Genomic DNA, 20,921 nt, shown 5'->3' with positions numbered 1-20,921 from the left:
AATTCAATGAGTTATGAGGAGCCAAAATGTGAATACATTTTTTTGGGACACCCTGTATATATATATATATATATATATATATATATATATATATATATATATATATATATATATATATATATATATATATATATATATATATATATATATATATATATATATATTTCGGCACACCCCTTTCTTTGTTCCACCATCAGATTTTTGTTACTGCATGAAATGAAACAAGATTTGGCACAAAAACTAATGATATTATTGTCTTCCTTAAGAGGCCCCTCAAAATTCGTTTTGATGCATTTTCACAAACTCCAACGGATTCCATTCAAATTCGGTACGATTATGGCTTTTGGTCCAACTTAGGTCATTGGATATAAATTTTTTTCCATAACACTTCCGATATTCGAAAAAAATAGATAAATCGATATCCCTTATGGGATTTTCCATTCAAATCCACTCAAGTTTAAGGCCTACGGGGGACCCAAATTTCCACTTTGCCCCGGGTGCTGTTTACCTCTGCTATGCCAAGCTGTTAGGGTTAGGGTTAGTGTTAGTGTTAGCTACCCTAACACTAACCGCTATCAGTTATTCAGGAAATTTGCAAGAAAGCCCGGGCAACACCGGGCTTTATAGCTTGCCCGAGCAACGCCGGGCATTACTACTAGTATATATATATATATATATATATATATATATATATATATATATATATATATATATATATATATATATATATATATATATGTACACACACGGGCGCACACACAGACACACAAACACACAAACACACAAACACACAAACACACAAACACACACACACACACACACACACACCTTTTACAAAGGAAAAGGTTGTTCAACTCGGTATCCACATTGGAAAACACCCATTGTGCTTTTGGTCCTTTCGGCAGGGCTTCTCCTGCTCCGTTCATGCATGTGTGCTAGGTCAGGTCAGGTATGGGAGCATGTGCCAGAACAGCGCGTCGCTGCATCCACTTTCCGCCGGTACTCCAGGGGCCTCCGTCTGGCCATCCCCCAGGCAGATGCCAGGCCCATCCCCATCTCCTTGAGATGATGGTCCACCTGCTGCAACCATGAGGCACGTGGTCGGCCCACTGGCCTCCTCCACTCATGAGACTCCCTCGCTGAGAGAATCTGGTAAGCAGGATCAGCGTCAGGAAAACGATCCACATGTCCATACAGCCGCAACTGACGCTCACGGACTATGCAGGTAACAAATCTCATCCGAGTTTCTCTCAGCAACCGCTCGTTGGATACAAAATCCGACCAGCGATAGCCAAGGATTCTCCGAAGAGACCTGGTACCAAAGGAATTAAGTCTCCGTCTCAGATCCTTGGTCAGAGTCCAAGTCTCGCACCCATAGAGCAAGACTGGAAGTACCAAGGACCTGAAGACTCGGACTTTCGTCCTCCCGCACAGGTACCGGCAGCGCCACACCCCATGATCCAGTGAATCCATGACTCCCCAGGCCCGACCCAGACGTCTATTGACCTCTGACTCGCAGCCAGCAGAGACATGAATATCACTGCCAAAGTAAGTGAATCTCTCCACGACCTCAACATCCTCACCACAAACAGACACAGACAGGACAGCAGCATCCAAGATGTCACCGAAAGCCTGGATCTTCGTTTTGACCCAAGAAACCCGTAATCCCAACGGCTCCGACTCCTCATTCAGCACCTCGAGGGCCCCCAAGAGGATGTCTAAAGTCTCCGCAAAGATGACTGCATCATCTGCAAAGTCAAGGTCCGAGATCTTGACATTCCCAAATGACGCACCGCAACTTGATCTCTCCGACATCCTCCCTAGAATCCAGTCCATACAAGTGCTGAAAAGTGTGGGGGCAAGTACACATCCCTGACGAACTCCAGTAACAACTGGAAATAAGTCAGAGATGGTACCACCACACTTCACAGCACTCTTAGTACCAGAGTAGAGTTCAGACATCAGATCGATCAGTTTTGGTGGCACCCCACGAAGACCAAGAATCCTCCAGAGGACATCCCGATTCACTGAATCGAACGCTTTACAGAGATCAACATAGGCTGCAAGCAGCGCCTGCCGAAACTCTCGTCTGCGTTCGGTGAGGACACGAAGTGCAAGGATACGGTCAATCGTTGACCTCTTTGGTCTAAAGCCTGACTGCTCTGGACGCTGGTGCTCAAGCAGATGGTGGCGAACCCTATCAAGAATTATCCGAGCAAAGACCTTGCCCGGCACTGAGAGCAGCGTCACCCCTCGGTAGTTGTTGCAGTCTTGGCGATCACCCTTCCCTTTCCAGAGAGGGACAACAAGGCCCCTCTTCCAGTCAGTTGGGATGATGCCTGTGTTCCAGGCAGAGCACAAAACTGCATGCAACGAAACGAGTGCAGCATTTCCACCAGCATTGAGAAGTTCGGCAAGGATGCCACAGATCCCTGGAGCTTTGCCCCGTTTCAACTGGTTCACCGCAGCCCGTGTTTCCACAAGCGAAGGTGGACCACAGTTGATTTGAGGGTCAGCAACAGGGATTGTAACACCCTTGACATCCAACTCGACAGCTGGGGGATCAGAAAGACAGCTGGGGACAACTGCTCAAAGTAACCGGCCCAGCGGGCCTTCACTTCAGACTCCTCTGTCAAGAGCCTACCACTCTCTGCTCGAACTGCAGTGCTCCGAGGGATGGGCTTGGATGAACGTAATGCGCGAATTCCCCTGTAAGCGGGACGAGAATCACCTGTCCACAGGTGATGCTCTACCCCATCACAGATTCCTCGCACATAGGCCTCCTTGTCCACCCTCAGTGCACGTACAGTTTTACGCCTCAGCTCCCTGAACAGCTCAGCTCTGCCATTCAGCCTGGCACTGCGACTCTGATCAATGGTATCCAGTGTCCCTCGAGAGACAAAATTTTTCTTTGCCCTGCGGTGAGTTCCAAGACATCCACCGGCAACATCAAGGACGGTGGTCTTGAAGGCGCTCCACAACTCTTCAGGACCCCCCAAAGCACCCAGACCCCCCAAGTGTCCACTCAGCCTGTTCGCAAACTCCTCAGCTACTCTCTCATCCCTGAGCTTGGCAACATCCAGCCTCGGCTGGGATGGTACCATTCTCCAGGATTTAAGGTGCAGCTTTAGAGTTGCTACAACAAGCCTGTGGTCAGTATTGAGGAACTGAGCACTCCGGTAGACCCTGCAGTTCTGGATCATCCTCCAACGACCGTCAATGAGGACATGGTCAATCTCCTTTGCCACACCGCCAGCGTTGGAATACCAAGTCCGGCGATGAGCTTGTGGGCGCTGAAACCATGAACCAGCCACCCTAAGTCCATGACTTCTTGCAAAGTCAAGGAACTTAGTGCTATTCTGGTTCATAGTTCCTGACCCATGGGGACCAACACACACCTCATAACCATCCCTATCAGTTCCAGTCGATGCATTGAAATCCCCCAAGACTAGAAGTGTATCTCGTCTGGGGCACTGATCAACCACAGACTCGAGTGTGGCATAGAATGCATCCTTCACGGTGAGATCACTCGCCTCAGTCGGAGCATAAACAGAGACCAGGGAAATGACACCTAAGGAGTGATGAATCCTTAATCTCATAATACGCTCGTTGACCGGTGTTACCTCAATTATCATTGGGGTCAGCTTATTGGACACAGCTACAGCAACTCCTTGGGTATGGTAACCATCAGAGCGACCAGACCAATAGTAGGTGTAACCACCCACCATTATCTCGCCGCAATCCGGTCTCCGAACCTCAGAGAGAGCTGCAATCCCGATGTCCAAACGCTTGAGCTCAGATGATAACAGAGACAGGTGATTATCCTCTCTTAGGGATAGGACATTCCAGGCACCCACTCGAAGGGACCGCCTCAGCTTAACCCAAGGAGACCGCCGTCTGGTGGACGACACCTCAGCACCACTCCGACACACTCTCCCGCAATCTGACCCAGGGATGTTACCCCGTGGTTTCCCTCCGATCATCAAAGATTGGGGGTCCCGAAGGCTTTGCCCCAATCCCGTCATCTGGTGAGCTGCCCTGCGAAGGGAAGCTGCACAGGAGGTACTCCCACGGAGTGGGTTTTCAGATTTTTTTTGCGTTTTTACGTTTTGCGGAATGAAGGGCTTTACGGTGGCTGGAGTGCAAGTCCTGCCACCAACCTCCTAATAAGAAGTAACCCAACTGCAGGAGGACGTCTGCAGACACAGTTGGGCACTAGATATGGATGGCCGTTGGCTCACAAGGAGCTCCTCCGTCCTTTGATGTTGTGCTACCATCACCAAAGTTTTGTGCCAACAGCACAGTGAGTTCTCCAGTTCAACGGTAGATAAATATACAAGTCTTTATATCAGAGCAAAGAGAAAGATGTGTGGGCTTGTCATCAAGAGTGACATTTAATCAATGAGCCTCCACAGTTGAGTGCCATTTCGATCATTGTCCTAAGGGTGGCCGAGCAACGTTTTTCAAGTTGCATCAAATCACTTTTTATTCTCCAGCAGATGTGATGAAAAACTCTCACAGCAAGGTCAGGAGCTGTGGCATTCTCATCAATCTACACTCTCGGGTTTGGTGAGAAGGGGGGGGGGGTAGGGGAAGGAGGGAGGGGCAAGGGAGGTCCTGGACCAATACTGTCATATCTTCAAGTGGCAGGGTAGAACCATTTACAAGGGGTTGGAATTGTCCAGGTTTATCTGCCTGTTATCTTTCAATATACGAGAGTCATCCCATAGCGTGTCACCACACTGACATAATAGGCATAGTACTATTGGAAATAGTATTCGTCACATTATTCAACACAATTTCCATCCTCTTTAATGTACTTCATCCAACAGTCGATCAACTCTGATCCCAGCACTGAATCCTTCCTTCTGTCGTGTATTTACTGTATTGGATGTCACTGAGATAACCTCTTCAGTGGATGAAAAATGTCTGTTCCCAAGTATAACAAAAAAATTGTTGTTGCATTATTCTTAATGCATAACCATAAATTCAACGAGAAAGCATCTTAAAATGCAAAGCCTGTCCACGTCCGCTTTGTGCTCAAACTAAACTTAACAAAAACAACAGTTAAGAAAATAAAAATAGCAGCAATGTACATTTTATTGATTTATCTTCTTCATATTCTCATAATGAAGGTTTGTTTAAAATTTGATGACAAAAGCTCAAATGAGAAAAACGTTACGTTTTGGACACACACGCACACAAAACCCAGTCTCCCGCTGTGTGGTAAATGTATTTTTGTGCTCATCTAAACCTTTGAATAATTTATTATTTTTAAAGAACAACAAATAAGCAAGATGAGATATTTTGGATCATTCACTGTTGCAGACCGTTTTCCCGCTTTCTCCTATTCTATGAAGGCATTTCGTGCACCACCAGCTCAGATTGTCTCCAATTCAAAACCATAATCTTTTCTACCCTCGTTAACCCCCCCCCCCAACCCCAACCACCACCTCACTCCAATCCATCCTCCTTCCAAATTTCCACTTTTCCCTCCTGAGAGTTTCCTTCTGTATCCATGCTGTCCATCCTACACATCCTGTCCTGTCCCCCATTCCTCCCCACACCCATTGTTTGTCCAAATGTCATTAGATCTTGGTCTTTGTCTCTGTTGTTGATGTTCCCCACCTCTATCTACTGTTCCTTTTGTCCTGTTGCTTCCTGATACATTCAGTGTACTAGCACTGGCTCTCCCATGAGCCTCGACAATGCATACAAAAAGAAGAAGAAGAAAAAAGGCAAGAACTGGACCAAGCATTGGCATAAAACACAAAAGGGAAAGGTTTCGGTTTAGTACCTGTCAAATAGAAATGCATGGAATGGGAAAATAAGAGTTGTGAATATCTCCTACAGTGATGTGCTGACCGGAGAGCAAATTCCTGGCATTAACAATGATCACAAACATGAACAAGTAGATGGATGCAGAGCATGTCATGCCTTCAGGTTGCTGATGTGTTTGAAGACGAAGGGGTTACTCATGGCAATCTGCTTGCGGATCTTGTCATTCATGGCATGCACGTACGTTTGGTACACAGCCATGCATTTTTTGGCCAATGATGAGGCATAGTAGATGGGAATGTCATGTAACTCCGGGTGATTGGACCAATACTCATCTAAGAGCGGGTGGAAGACAAGGAGATTTACAACTGGTTGATCAGGGAGATAAACAACGAGCAATGTACAATAATGTATATGTATGTATATATATATATATATATATATATATATATATATATATATATATATATATATATATATATATATATATATATATATATATATATATATATATATATATATATATGAAACACACACACACACACATAAAATAGGTCATATAGAAATCGGGTCATGATGAGTGATGAAGAGATTATAGTAATAGAATCAATTAGTTTCATTCATTACATGGACAAAGTGAGCTGCAAGATTGCTTGTATTGTTAATGGTGAACACAAATGAAAGATGCAATCAAGTTTGACAACTACTCCAATATTTGTCATTTTGTGACAAGGAAAGTGAATGGCCACTTCTGGGTGATAAAAATACGTAAATACATGTTAAGGTTAATCATAATGGGGTTATGAACGTTAAATTAAAAGATGCTCATGTTGAGAATGGGATGGACACAAAAAGACAAGTAAATGAGATTTCGTTGGTGTGTGTGTGTGTGTGTGTGTGTGTGTGTGTGTGTGTGTGTGTGTGTGTGTGTGTGTGTGTGTGTGTGTGTGTGTGTGTGTGTGTGTGTGTCTGTGTGTATATATTCTTGCGAATTCGCGTCCGCTGGCGTGCGGACGGCCGCGTCACTTGAATCGCGGCACGTCGCCCACCGTACGGACAATTCTGTCGTGACCCTCTCGGAACAACGCCAGGAGCTCGTCACGGGTGGGGATTTAACCCCATCACGACCGTGCCAATTGCCCACCCGCACAGGATAGGGTTGCTTGCCAAATTCGATCTACCTAAGTACCTGCGCGGATGGTCAACCGGGCGATCGTACCACGCCACAGGCCGACTCCGGACACGAACCGCTTTAGCGGTCCGTTCCATGCTACAGTGATAACCGAGCGGTGTTATCGTCGGCCTTGACGGTTCCGATTAATTACTGGGATGTTGCACCGACGACGAACCCCTTTCCATAATGCAAGATGGAGGGTCAAGAGAGAAAAGACAAAGCGAAATGGGCACAGTTCAACAAGCAAGCATTTTATTCACACGCACACACAGACAAGCACGTAAGGCACGTATTTACAGCAATACGCAATCAAAATGCACATAAAGTAATTAAAACAAAAGAAATGATGCAGAGCTACAACCGAATACGCGTACCCATGGCAACACTTAAACAGTTCTACTTTACGAGACACGGCGCCACAAGATCGATACAAAAACCCCAAAGAAAAGAAAGAAAGAAGTCGCGACTTCCCTTTGGCTGGTGAGTCCCTCTCCCGCGACCGTCAGCGTGGTCGCGCCCGGCCCCGACCTCTCTCGCGGCCGGCGAACCCTCTCTGGCACTCCCCGTCCGGACGCACAGGTCCACCTCGCAACGGGCGCCACCGCGTCTCCCGTCCGTGTCTTCGTGACGGGGCCGCTCGCCAAGGCGGGGGCACAAGAGCTCTTCCTGAAGACCAACTCTCCACAAAAACCAACCAAACCACCAGCCAAGACGAAGAGGAAGAAAAAGCGCTCGCGCACCCGCCCGTGTCCATCTTTTATCACCCGGGGCTCCGCCCTTCGCCCCGCCCCGTTCTTGGCTCCACCTTCCTTCGAGAGGGTTCCCGAAAAGGGCGTTCCCTCACGCTTACCCTCCACCCCGCTCCGTCCGGAGGCCGAGGGAGTCAGTTTTTGGCTCGGAGCCAGAGAATTATTCCCCCAAAAAGAGGCCCCACTCTTCCTCCAATCCAAAGCGCGGGGAAGTCAGACGGGAAAAACAAGCGGGAAAAGCCCACCGAGCATCCTTGTTGGTTTTTGTTTGTTCCTCCACGGAGATTGTAAACGCACGGAGCCTGTTGAATGGCGAGTGGCGAAGATGTGGTAGCGTAGATGGTGGAGGTGGCGTGGTGCAGTGGGGTTGGCGCTGTGATGGGGATGGCGTGGTTGTTGAATGTTGTGTGTTTGAAATAAAAGATAGAAAAAGAAAAACAGCTAACTCAAAGGATCGCAGCCCGAATGGATCACATAAATTCCCTCTATACAACGGGTTTGGGCTAACTACACATGTACTTAGAGATATCTCACCCACGGGCCCTTTATGGTGTAATGCGAATTTCCACAGCCGTGACTATATATATATATATGGCATGGGCAAAACAAACCATGTGACACGACCCCTCCTATAAATTGTGAGTATTGCAACCCCTCTGAACAGACTGCACTGGTCTGAACTCCCACCAACTCCACCCCTATGCATACATAATAAATAGATGGGCCCTATCGCAATGCAGTTTATATCCATTATAACCATGATTAAGAATAAATGCTGGTTGGTGAGTCACATCATAGACGTTTCACAGCTTAACGCTCCCACAAGTTCCAATGAGAATTATTGAAGTAATAAAGTGAAAGCGTGAAGGGCTAATGTAAGCAAGCGAATGTTGACGATGTGTAAACAAACCAAGGATGAGGAGAAGTTCCTGAGCACGGCCAAGCGCAAACACGGGGATGAGGCAGCGCCCACCCCTGTTGACAATGTCATGCACAGTGAGGCAGAAGCGCAATTCTCGCTCATCCCGCTTCTCATGTATATGTGTACCATACGTCGACTCCTTGGAAGACATGAGGTGGGAAGCGGATCGACACAGCAGGTGGAGTGGTTAACGCAACAGTCAAAAAGGCACAAAAAAGTACACAAAGGACAAAACAATTAATTATAATTGAAAAGATCCAAATTCAAAAATGAAAACACCACCGAATTGTATAGCTATCCAGCAGGCAAGGCTAAGGTCTATTGTTTAGAGCACCAAAATCAAGACTCGTGCTCCTGACTGACAATTCCAGATGAAGACCATTTGGTGATGGAAATGTCAGACCTCAGCATTGCCTTTCTTGGCAGCTGTGCTCGTTGGTGGTGGTTTTATTTTTTAAGAGATAAAGTGTTGTAATGTGGCTTTTCAAAGAAATTAAGATGGCCATATTAATATTGTTGTTCTTATTCTTTAATGGCCACAATTATTCCGTTCTTGTGGGGTTGTCTGGGGGGAAGCTTGACCCAAGTCTTTCATGAACCAGCTGGCGAGGCCTGACCTTGACATTTGACTCAGGTTAGGGCAGGAATTTAGAACTTGCTCAGGGTGCTGGCGATAGCTCATCTACTCTTCACAAAGGACAATGCGAGATCTTTAACATCCAACAACTAATGCTGGCAGATGGAATACCCAGTTTAACGTCCATCCGAGGGACGGGGTGCACACATTGATGAATCACCCTGCCCGTCAAACACCAGGATGATAGTTTCTAGCTGGGTCGAGATTCAAACCCAGGTGAGACAGTTTTTAGGTGAGTGTGTGCACCTCGTAGCCATTCTGCTCGTCTTTGTATCAATATTGTTCAACATGATTATTTGACTTACAATGATAAGTACATCAGGTTTGATGCTGGGAATCTCTGCGGCCATAAGATGTCTATCTTCTTGCCGAGAAAAGTCCCCTGTATACAGCACCTAGTGAGGGTCGTATGGAGGAAGCAAAGAAGAAAATTAACAAATTCCGAAACATGCATCGAATCGCCTATTCAAAACATTTCATGATTACATGACTTGAAAATTTGATTGGTAAAGAGTAGTTGCAGAGAATTTAGAAAACCAATGATCAAAGGTTAGCAACTAAACAATATCAAAAATCAAGACATTTTACAGTCCGGAATACACACCTTGGCACGCTAATAATTATTTAACAAGGCGTTCTCCTCGAAATTGACGGAAACCAATTCCAAGATGGCTACCATGGAGGCCACATTGAAAATCGCAGCATGCCCATTTTCGAAAGGAACCTTCCTCTACTCAACCCCAACACACCCTGCAAAAATGGATTTAATCGGACAAGGCGTTCTCCTCGAAATCGACAGAAACCAGTTTCAAAATGGCTGCCATGGAGGCCACATTGAAAATCGCAGCATGCCTATTTTCGAAAGGAACCTTCCTCTACTCAACCCCAACATACCCTGCAAAAATGGATTTAATCGGACAAGGCGTTCTCCTCAAAATTGACGGAAACCGAAAGTTGACAGACACCCGGACGGACGCCCGGACAACGCCTGTGACGACAATACCCCTGAGCCCAATTCGGGCTGAGGGGTAAAAAAGCATACGGGCAGGGTCTGCAAGCAACAAATTTAATTGGTGGATATCATGTGAAATGTCGCAATGCCAAAAAGGCAATTTGTGGTCTAGTGTTTCGGTACAGGGAGTGCCCGACTTAAGAACACCCAGACTTCCAAACCAACCCCCATAAGATATACATTATTTTTAATTCCCCGAGATATGAACATTAGCTCATACTTATGAACTGAAAATGTGTGGAGTAACTCGGGACTCGTTGGTTGGACGGAGCGTGGATGTTTCTTCCACGAGATGTAAAGAGTCTGAGTGTCATGTGGTCGACAGTATCCAGTGTACTGTGCAGGACTGTTCACAGCTATTTACTTTATGCACACCTTTGCATTCATACACCATAGTGCCACGTAGTCTAGCATTTTAGTGACAACGAAGCCCATTCACGGCTGATAAACGCACAGTGATATTCCTGCTACGAAAAAACGCAGAAACTTGACATTGGAGACAAAACTTCATGTTATAAAACCTTCTGATAAAGGTGAAACGTCCTTCCAAATTGGTCGCTCGTGAGACCTTCATCATTCCATGATCAGAACAATTATCAAGGAAAAGGACAAGATTTTACTGTTCATTATTTTGGCAATATAGTTTATTAATTATATTTATTACAATTTTGGGGTATTGAAGGGATAGTATTTACCACCATTTATTGCAAATGTACATTTCACCTTAATTATGAGTTCAATTATTTTTTTGCTTTGTTTGACTAAATAAATTACTATATGTCACACAGAGTCGATAGGAAATCGAGTTCCGACTAAACAACGATGGTTCAGAAGGCAACCTGTTCATAAGTTGAGGACTTCCTGTATATACACTAGCGGTCAAAAGTTTTAGAACACCCACATTTTTACTGAAATTTAAGCAGTTCAAGTCCAGTGAATAACCTGAAATGGTACAAAGCTAAGCGGTAAACTGCCAGAGGTTAAAAAACAAGATTAGGTTACCAAAAACTGAAAAATAATGTAAATTTCAGAGTTGTTAAAAAAGGCCCTCTTCAGGGAACAAGTGATGAGTTAGCAACTGCAGCTGTTCTGCAGCAATGGAAATACATTAAGCCTTGAAAGTTGATGCAAACAATTCCTACAGGTGTCCCAACTTTTGTTGATTAGTTAGACTGTGTTGCTACACCCTCTGAAGCATTATTTGGACAATGTAGCACTACAGGAAGGAGTATATTGCTGTCATAATGGTGAGAAAAAGACAATTAACAAAGGAAGACAGACAGACCATTATAACCCTGAAAAGTGTAGGTCTTTCCTGAAGATAAATTGCAAAGAGGGCCAAGGCGTCAGTGAGTACAGTTTCCTACACCATCAAAAGGCACTTGTAAACTGGAGGAAACTGACAATAAGAGGTCTGGCAGACCCAAAGCCACAACACAATTGCAAGACAAGTTTCTGAGAGTGATCAGCTTGCGTGATTGGTGGCTCACAGGACAGCAGCTTCAGGCACAGCTGAACACTGGTCGAAGTAAGGAAGTCTCAGTTTGAACTGTGAAGAGAAGACTTCAAGCTGCAGGTTTGACAGGTCGAGTGGCAGTAAGAAAGCCATTGCTGAGATGGCAAAATAAGAAAAAGGGGCTTGTCTGGGCCATGAAGCACCTCCAGTGGATGACTGAAAACTGGAAGAAGGTCTTATGGACTGATGAATCAAAATTTGAAATCTTCGGTTCATCATGCAGGGTATTTGTACGCCGTCGAGAAGGTGAAAGGATGGTTCCTCAGTGTGTGACACCAACTGTCGAACATGGAGAAGGAAGCGTGATGATCTGGGGCTCTTTTGCTGGAGCCAGAGTCAGTGACTTGCACAGAGTGACTGGCACCCTGAACTAAATGGGCTACCACAGCATTTTGCAGTGCGATGCAATTCCCTCTGGTCTTCGCCTAGTTGGTCAGGGGTTCATACTACAGCAAGATAACGACCCAAAACATACCTCCAGGCTATGTCAGAACTACCTGAGAAGAAAAGAACAAGATGGTTGGCTTCAAATCATAGAATGGCCACCACAGTCTCCAGACTTAAACCCCATCGAGCTGGTTTGGGATGAACTGGACAGAAGGGTGAAAGCAAAGCAACTGACAAGTGCAACACATTTGTGGGAACTTCTGCAAGTGTTGGGAAGAATTTTCCGAACAATATTTGATTTCCATTGGAGAAAGAATGTCACAAGTCCATTCGGCTGTTGTATCTGCAAAAGGTGGCTACTTTGAAGAGTCAAAAATTTGGATTAAATTTTGTTCAACAAAACGATTCCATGATTTCTTTTTTATCTGCAATTGTATATTTTTTCTATGCTTTAATTTCAGAGTGCATTGAAACATTAAAACTGCTTAAATTTCAGTAAAACCTGGAAAAATCGGGGTGTTCTAAAACTCTTCACCAGTCGTGTAATTCAATTGAAATAAAATAAAGCTTTTAAAGGTTGTAGAAAGACAAATTCAGAAGTTTACCACCGTTGATGCAGCGTCTTTTACACCACCTTATCAAACACTCGACATTAGTTATTCATGGCTGTGTTTGTGTCTGATAAAAACAGTACATTTCCTGTTTGGAATGATTTTCAATTTTGTTTGACTGCCAGACAGGCAGACAGAGTAATATATATATATATATATATATATATATATATATATATATATATATATATATATATATATATATATATATATATACATACACACATATATATACATATATACATATATATATATATATACATATATATATATATATACATATATATATATATATATATATATATATATATATATATATATATATATATATATATATATATATACATATATATATATATATATATATATATACACACATATACATATATATATATATATATATATATATATATATATATATATATTGTTACGGCTGTGGAAATTCGCAAACCACAATTCAGGGCCCGGAGGTGAGATATCTCGAAGTACATGTGTAGTTAGCCCCAAACCCATTGTATAGAGGGAATTTATGTGATCCATTCAGGCTGCGACACTTTGAGTTAGCCATTTTTTTCTGTTCTATCTTTATTTTGAACCAACCACGTCTCAACCGCCATCGCACAACAACCACCACGCCAGCCATCGTCACCAACTGCAACCACACTCAAACCCTCGGACAACAACAACAACGCCAACAGCCACGACCTCTACCTTCACAACTTGCTCCCACATCATCGCATCACCGCCATTCCAAAACGGCACCATAACCATCAAACCACCACCAAAAACCCTCCACCACCTTCACCTCTCTCCTTCTACGGCCATTCCCGCACCACCTGTGAACACTGAGCGCCGGGCTGTCTCGGGCCCGTTCGGCGATTGGTGCCGAACTCACCGAGCCGCGAGCGCAAATAGCAGCCTTTCCGAGGGAAAATTCAGATCAAGAACGCTACACACCCACTTTTCCTCCGTCCAATTAGCAAGCGCGGGGTGGCTTGGCCCCGCCTCCAGGCGCGTCTGTGTGAAATCGATATATGCAAATTCTAGGATCAGGGGAGGTTCACGCCCCAGTTTCCTCCGACCAATGGGCGAGCGTGGCTCTGCCCCCGAGGTCATCCTGATCTGAATATTTGCATATTAGCTGCTCCTGCCGGCCTATAAGAAGGCGAGCGCAAGGCGAATGAAGTCAGTCGAGTCGGGTGGCGAAGTAATCCGTGTGGCAGAGAGTTGTGTTCTGCAGTCGGCTGAGGAGAGCGTCATGGAGTTGGGTTCTGGAGTCGGCTGAGAAGAGTTGCGGGAAGAGGCAAAGGAGCTCGGGTCCGAGGCGAGAAGGACGGCGGTCGGCGACGAGGTCGCGGTGTGGGATCGCTCGTCGCGGGACCCAAGCCAGCCAGCCATTTTCCTCCCCCAGGGCATCAACAATTTCCCCTTTCCCCCGCGCTGAGATAGTGCAAAAAGGGGGCCCTGTTCCCACCCCACTCCAAACGTCGTGCCAACGAAACCCGTCGTGCCAAGGAGCACGGAGTCGGGGCACAGCCACGCGGCCACATCTGCGGCTCGCCCGCCAACGAGTCACGAGGACGCCGGTAGGACACCCCCCCCCCCGGTCTCGTGGACCTGGCCGCTCCTCCAGGTCACGCGCACAATTGGCCTACAGGCCTGTCTGCCCCCTTGTCTATGAGGGTGGCTTCTTTCCTTTGCTTTTGAGTAAATGTGTGTTGGCGCCATCTGCAAAGTAGAACTGTATAAGTGTTGCCGTGTGTGCGCGTAGTCGGAAGTAACGCTGCGTCATCGTTGCTTTTATTGTTTGGGTTGCTATGTGTGTATTTTGACGGTATGGCTGTATATATGTGCTTTCCGTGTGCCGGGAAATAAATGTGCTTTGTGTGAACTGTTTTCCCGTTTCGCTTCCTCTTTTCTTTATTGACCCTCCATCCTGCTTCACGTAAAGGGTTCGTAGTGAGTGCAAAACGCCCGGTAAATAATCTGAACCATCGAGGTCGACGATAACACCGCTCCGTTATCCCGATAGTACGGAACGGGCCGCCCAAGCGGCTCGTGTCCGGAGTCGATCTGCGGCGAGGTACGATCGCCCGGTTTACCATCCGCGTGGATACTTAGGTAGGTCGAGTTTGGCGAACAACCCTATCCTACGCGGGTGGCCGATTGGCACGATTGTGGTGAGGTCGAAAGGCCCACCCGTGACTGGCTCCGGGTGATAGTTCCCGGAGGGTCACGACTGAATTGTCCGTCCGGTGGGCGACGCGGTCGCGATTCGAGTGACGTGGCCATCCGCACGCCGGCGGGCGCGAATTCGCAACAATATATATTGTGTGTGTGTGTGTGTGTGTGTGTGTGTGTGTGTGTGTGTGTGTGTGTGTGTGTGTGTGTGTGTGTGTGTGTGTGTGTGTGTGTGTGTGTCACTGCTGCTCTGCACATATGCGATCAGGATGAATTCATGGCAAAGCAATGCTAAGCTGCAGGTTAATTTTTCGATTTGTATTCAAAATACAACATCCAATTTAATTCAAGTTGTTCCTCGATAATACACAGACAAAGTTAACCAACTGCTTAACCACACTTTTCGCTTCGCATGCATGGGGTAACAAAACAAAGTAAATGTTAGCATGGGACATGGACGAATTTGGAGATGAAGCTCCAACCTTGACACCAGCAATCTCGATCATGAACATGGCAGCTCCGAGCACATGTCCTGCATTGTAGCACCAAAATTTTACTCCAGAAACCTCTTTCACTTCATGGAAGTTTATAGTTTCTATCTTCTCCATGCTGTCCTCCAGATCCTGCTCAGTGTACAGCATGTCATCTGCAGATATGTTACTGGATTTAAAATAAAAAGGGGGGTGCGGGGAGGGGGGGGGAGGGTGGGGAAACAAGACAGAAACAGAGCAGCTATTATTGAACTGCAAAGGGAATCACATTGAAAAGAAAAGTTTGCAGAAAGTGCGAGACATTATGGCACATCTACATAGCAGATTCGCCCTGTGGTGTGCACGGTTAGAGTGAGCATCTCCACTCAACAAGCAGTGCCCGAAGCATTAAAAATAATTGGTTTCACAAACTCAGTGGAACATCATTAGTCTGTGCTCAACTGGAAGTACCCGGATGTTAACGTCGATGCGTCATCGAATTTACATCTCAAAACATGGTGTGTCATGACTTTTGAGATTGTAATTTTGCACTGAAAGCGTGCCATCGTATAACTGTAAAACGAAGAACTAGTCTTGCAGGTGAAGCCTAGTGTCAATCTGCGTTGACAGAGAGGCCGCACGATGGATGACATCAACAGGACATTGAACGAGGAATGGTATCCACCGTGGGAAGCGATGAAAAGCTGACGTTTCGGGCGTTAAACTTTTTTTGTAGTTTTTTAAAATAAAAGATCTAAGGCTCGTAATGGAGCTTCCACTCACACATACGTGAACATACTGACGAGACATGACACAGTGCTATTAGACGAGACAAACACAGCCACTGAGTTTGGGGGAAGTGGATACTCTGGGCTCCGGCAACATCACAAAAATGGTGCTGCTTTTCTTACAGCACTCAGCGGGCATTTCATCAGGAGGAATTTCCTCTATCCAAGGATGCCAACCCATGGGATTGTCCATGTTCTTAACCTTTTAAATGATGAACGTCAAGCAAGGAAGCAGCACATACCATTTTTAAAGTGTTTCGTTTGACCGGGCTGGGGCTTGAACCGCAGATGTGCCAGACTCACAGTGGACGCTCTAACCATTACACCAACGAATATGGTTGAGCGAAAGAGGCTCTCTTTTGTTCCGAAACGTCAGCCTGTCCTTGATCCCCATGGTGGCCAGCATACTTCAACCAATGTCCTGTTGATTTATTCCATCATATAAATGGCCATAACACATGAATGCCATGTGCTAGCAAGTTCCATGCAAGTTTTCGATGCTGTTCCCTAAGAAATTATGGCACTGTGAACATTTCTTTATGACTTTTACAGTTCCTCAACCACCAACATCCCTGCGTGGTCAATTGGCATCACTGATGCAGCTTCTTCCGCGTTTACAAAAAAAGGTCTTTTCCTCTTCACCAAGATTTTGTGAAAGCACCTGTATTTGGGATGTGTGCAAGGAATTGGTCACCGAACCAATGTACAAACAGCTTGCCCCACTTGAAATGAAATCAGACCTCAATGACGCACATTTTTACCTCTGCCACCAAACGTGGGCGGAGGTTATGTTTGCACCCCTGTTTGTTTGACTCTGAGCAGGATATCTCAACAAGTTAAGGACGTATTTGGAGGACAGGTTGGGTGTGTGACAAGAACGAATTGATTAGCTTTTGGTGAAGATCTGGATACAAGAATTATTTTCGTGATTCTTCACCATTGAGAGAAAGGGGCAAAAACGATGTTATATAAAACAATATGCTCAAAAGTTAGGGACGGATTTGGACAAAACTTGGAGGATGAGTTGGGTAGGTGACAACAAGTTGATTAGATTTAGTTTGGGTGTGGATGCAGATCCGGCCTATCAGTGGGATACTGAATGTAAACTATTCAGCCAGGCGGAGGGATGTGCTACACCGAGTGCCGTTCTAGTTAGCTCACCTGGACTTTAGTCTGGTGAGCTTATGCGATCGAGCGGTGTCCGTAGGAGAGTGAGTGAGTCCACAAACACTTCAGTCATTATCGCTTGAACCAAACAGGATTTTGATAAAACTTTGTCACAAGCTTCATATGTGATGCCGAACGAAGGTGTATTGACTGAATCAAAATCTCCGCTCGTTAAGGCGGTCTACGGAGAAAAAGGAGTTGTGACCCCAGCTGTACAGGAGTTGTGAATGTGAGTTTTGAAAGTTCTGTCATCTTCCCCTGCATAACACCCCCAATAAACCTGTTACCTGTACCACGTAACTTTCCTCGCTTTATTGTAAATAAAATATTGTAGAAATGTTCCCAGTTCATTTTTGTCTTTTCCTCCATTGGTCCAACATGGTTCGGATCTGAGTTTAGCCGGGTTTTTATACCCGATAATCTGTTCATCCTAGCCGGTACGTTCTTGGTGGGTCTGCTCGGCTGCATCCGAACCGGAAAGATAGTTGGTAGTTGGTAGAGTGATTCGGTTCGGGCAAGACGTACCGAGGGTGTGGTTCCCCGGTAGATGACACCGCGTGGTTAATTAGGTAAATTGGTTCTAGACAAAAAGACTCTACGCTACGCGGTGGAGGTATTGGTGTCCACGGTCGGTTAAGCGACCCGCCGCGTCATGGAATTATCCGTGAGCGACGGCCTACAATTCCGTGAGTCTGGTGGGAGATGAGGTAATTTTCTCCACCTCGTGGTCGTTCTCGCCACCAGACCTCCGGCCCGCAAATATATATATATATATATATATATATATATATATATATATATATATATATATATATATATATATATATATATATATATATATATATAAAAGGCCCCGCGAGGAGGAGTGATGTAAGCGACATTTTTTTAATGATATGATGATCGGCTCAGATGATAGGGTAAGGGTTAAAATAGTGCTATATGGCATTAACTCCAAAATGGCCGATGGGTCACTTACATCACTCCTCCTCGCGGCGCTATATATATATATATATATATATATATATATATATATATATATATATATATATATATATATATATATATATATATATATATATATATATATATATATATATCAGGGTCGAAAGGGGTTGGCAGGGGGTTTCAGTGACTGTTGCTCCTGATCAAGGTGAGCTTCAGGACATGCAGTAGTTTTTTTTATTTATTTATCTGTGGAGGATAAAAACAAAATCAAATCGAACAACACTTGGTGGAGAGCATACCTCCGCCAGTCTGAAAAGTTTATGTTTTGTATCTCACTGATGGGCCGGATCGGGATTCGGACCTGACCCAAAATCAAATCGGCTTGTTCTCGTCACATAACCAAATCGTCCACCGAGTTTTGTCGTAACTCATCCACAACTTTTTGATATATCATGCTATATTTCATTTTTGGCACCATCTTTCAATGGTGAAGAATCACTAAAGAGAATTAAAAAAAATTCTCTTATCCAAATCCGGATTCGGATCTTCACCTCTCCCACAAATTTTGTCCAAATCTGTCTGCAACTTTTTGAGATATCCTGTTCACAGACAAAGAGACAGACAGACAGACAGGGGTGAAAACATAACCTCCATTCACCTTCGGTGATGGAAGTAACAATTATCAGACACAATAATTTGCAGTTTTTTTCAAACATAATTTGAACATGGATAATATAATATCTGGTTAGCTGATGGAAATCCAGAGCTTGGTTCTGGAATTGAAAAGTTATTGCCATTGAGTGAAGTCAATATTCCCGTGTGATCAGAGCTTACCTGACTTTCACGTAATCAGATAGTAGCCAACGGTAAATGGCTTTCGTGGCGTGTGTCATGAATGTCCGTCCTTTAAAACTTGTTTTTTGCAAGAACCAGGGTAAGGCACCACAGTGATCCAAGTGGAAGCTGTTGGGGGAGTGGGGGGAATGATGGGGGGATGACAATAAAGATGAACACAACAATTAAAAGGCTGATTAGATTCAAGTGACACAGAATTTATGTGAAATAAACAACAGGAGAACAACACTAAGTTGATGAGTGTGGTGTTCAGTCGTGTGACATTGAGAAAGATGGTGGTACGGAATAATACGCACTGGCTGATGAGCAATAGGTCAACCTCTCCAGGGTCAATGAGGTCAATGTATGGAAGTGCATCCATTCCATCCAGCCCAGGGTGGATTCCACAGTCGAGCTGAATTTACACAGGTAAGTGGTTAGAATGAATGAATGAATGAATGAATGAATGAATGAACAAATAAACCTGAGTTCATCAAGCACTTCGACTCACACAGTGTTGAAAAACAAGGACATGGGCGGGGTCTGCGAGCGGCAAATTTGATTGGTCAAGATGACGTAAAATGCTGTAATCTTTTGTCCAAATACTTCTAAATTCCTGGCTCGATTTCCAACTTGTGTTCAAAATATAACATTCAATTGAAATCAAGTTGTTCCTTCATCATAAACTGATGTTTGTAGACACAGACAAACAGGTCCAAACAAAGTGAACCAATTGCTTAACCCCGCTTTTCACACGTGGGATAACAAATAAACAAACAAAAGAAAAATCACTCGCAGAGTGACACTTGGCGAAACGGAACGGCACTTCATGGAGAACATACCTCTGCCAGGCTGAATCATTTACATTTTGTATGTGACCGATAGGTCGGATCTGATTCCGGATCTTAACCAATATAGAATCGGCTTGTTCTTGTCACATAACCAACTCTTCCACCTCGTTTTGTCACAACTCTTCCGCAACTTTTAGAGACAACATGCTACACATCGTTTTTGGCCCCATAACTCAATGGTGAAGAATCACCTGAAGGATTCTCGAATCCGAATCCGGATTCAGATCTTCACCAAAATCGAACCAATTAGTCCTTGTCACACATCCAACATGTACACCAAGTTCCATCCGAATCCGTCCAACTTTTTGATATATCATGCAATATCACTTTTAGCCCCATCTCTCAATGGTGAAGAATCAGTTGAAATTAAATAATTCTTGTATCCAGATCTAGATTCGGATCTTCCTCAAAATTGAATCAATTCTTCCTTGTGGCACTCCCAACATGTCCACCAAGTTTTGTGTGAATCCATCCATAACCTTTTGAGATGTCGTGCTATATATCGTTTTTGACCCAAACTGCTCAACGATGAAGAATCACTTTAAAAAAAAATATTCAGATCCGGATCCAGATTTGGATCTTCACCAAAATTTATCATTGCCATTCTTGGCCGGTCACCTGTACTCACAAAAACATTTCAAAACGATTTCTTGGACAACTTTTTTTTTTTTTTTCAAAAAGCATGGTGATAACAATTACTTAAGAGTCAAACTCACGGCAGACCAGGTATACTTATACAGGTGAAGAATTCATGATCGTTTTCACCAGAGAAACAAGTGAAACCAAAATAAAGTCAAGGATAGTCTAGATATGAAACTTACCACGATCTTTCGACCTTTGAACTCCATAATGATGCATGATCGACCGACCTCCTGTCCAGCACCCCTGCACATATCCAC

General features: G+C 44.6%; 1 protein-coding gene across 2 annotated transcripts in view; it reads right to left on the bottom strand.

The window, feature by feature from the left end:
* CPSF3 (cleavage and polyadenylation specific factor 3) overlaps positions 1-20,921 on the bottom strand; it is a 93,314-nt gene that overhangs the window by 60,943 nt on the left and 11,450 nt on the right. For both annotated transcript variants that reach the window (XM_085883373.1, XM_085883372.1), the window contains exons 2-8: positions 20,844-20,907; positions 19,489-19,586; positions 19,172-19,300; positions 15,450-15,627; positions 9,566-9,655; positions 8,612-8,762; positions 5,938-6,113 (exon numbers count right to left, since the gene is read on the bottom strand). In XM_085883373.1, coding sequence (XP_085739499.1) covers positions 5,938-6,113; positions 8,612-8,762; positions 9,566-9,655; positions 15,450-15,627; positions 19,172-19,300; positions 19,489-19,586; positions 20,844-20,907 — 886 coding nt within the window. The remainder of the gene's footprint in view (positions 1-5,937; positions 6,114-8,611; positions 8,763-9,565; positions 9,656-15,449; positions 15,628-19,171; positions 19,301-19,488; positions 19,587-20,843; positions 20,908-20,921) is intronic.

This window comes from Eptatretus burgeri, chromosome 5, assembly GCF_056783735.1.
Source record: "Eptatretus burgeri isolate ZD-2024b chromosome 5, Ebu_testis_v1, whole genome shotgun sequence".
Taxonomy (NCBI): Eukaryota; Metazoa; Chordata; class Myxini; order Myxiniformes; family Myxinidae; genus Eptatretus; species Eptatretus burgeri.
This window is presented reverse-complemented; position numbering and strand designations above follow the sequence as displayed.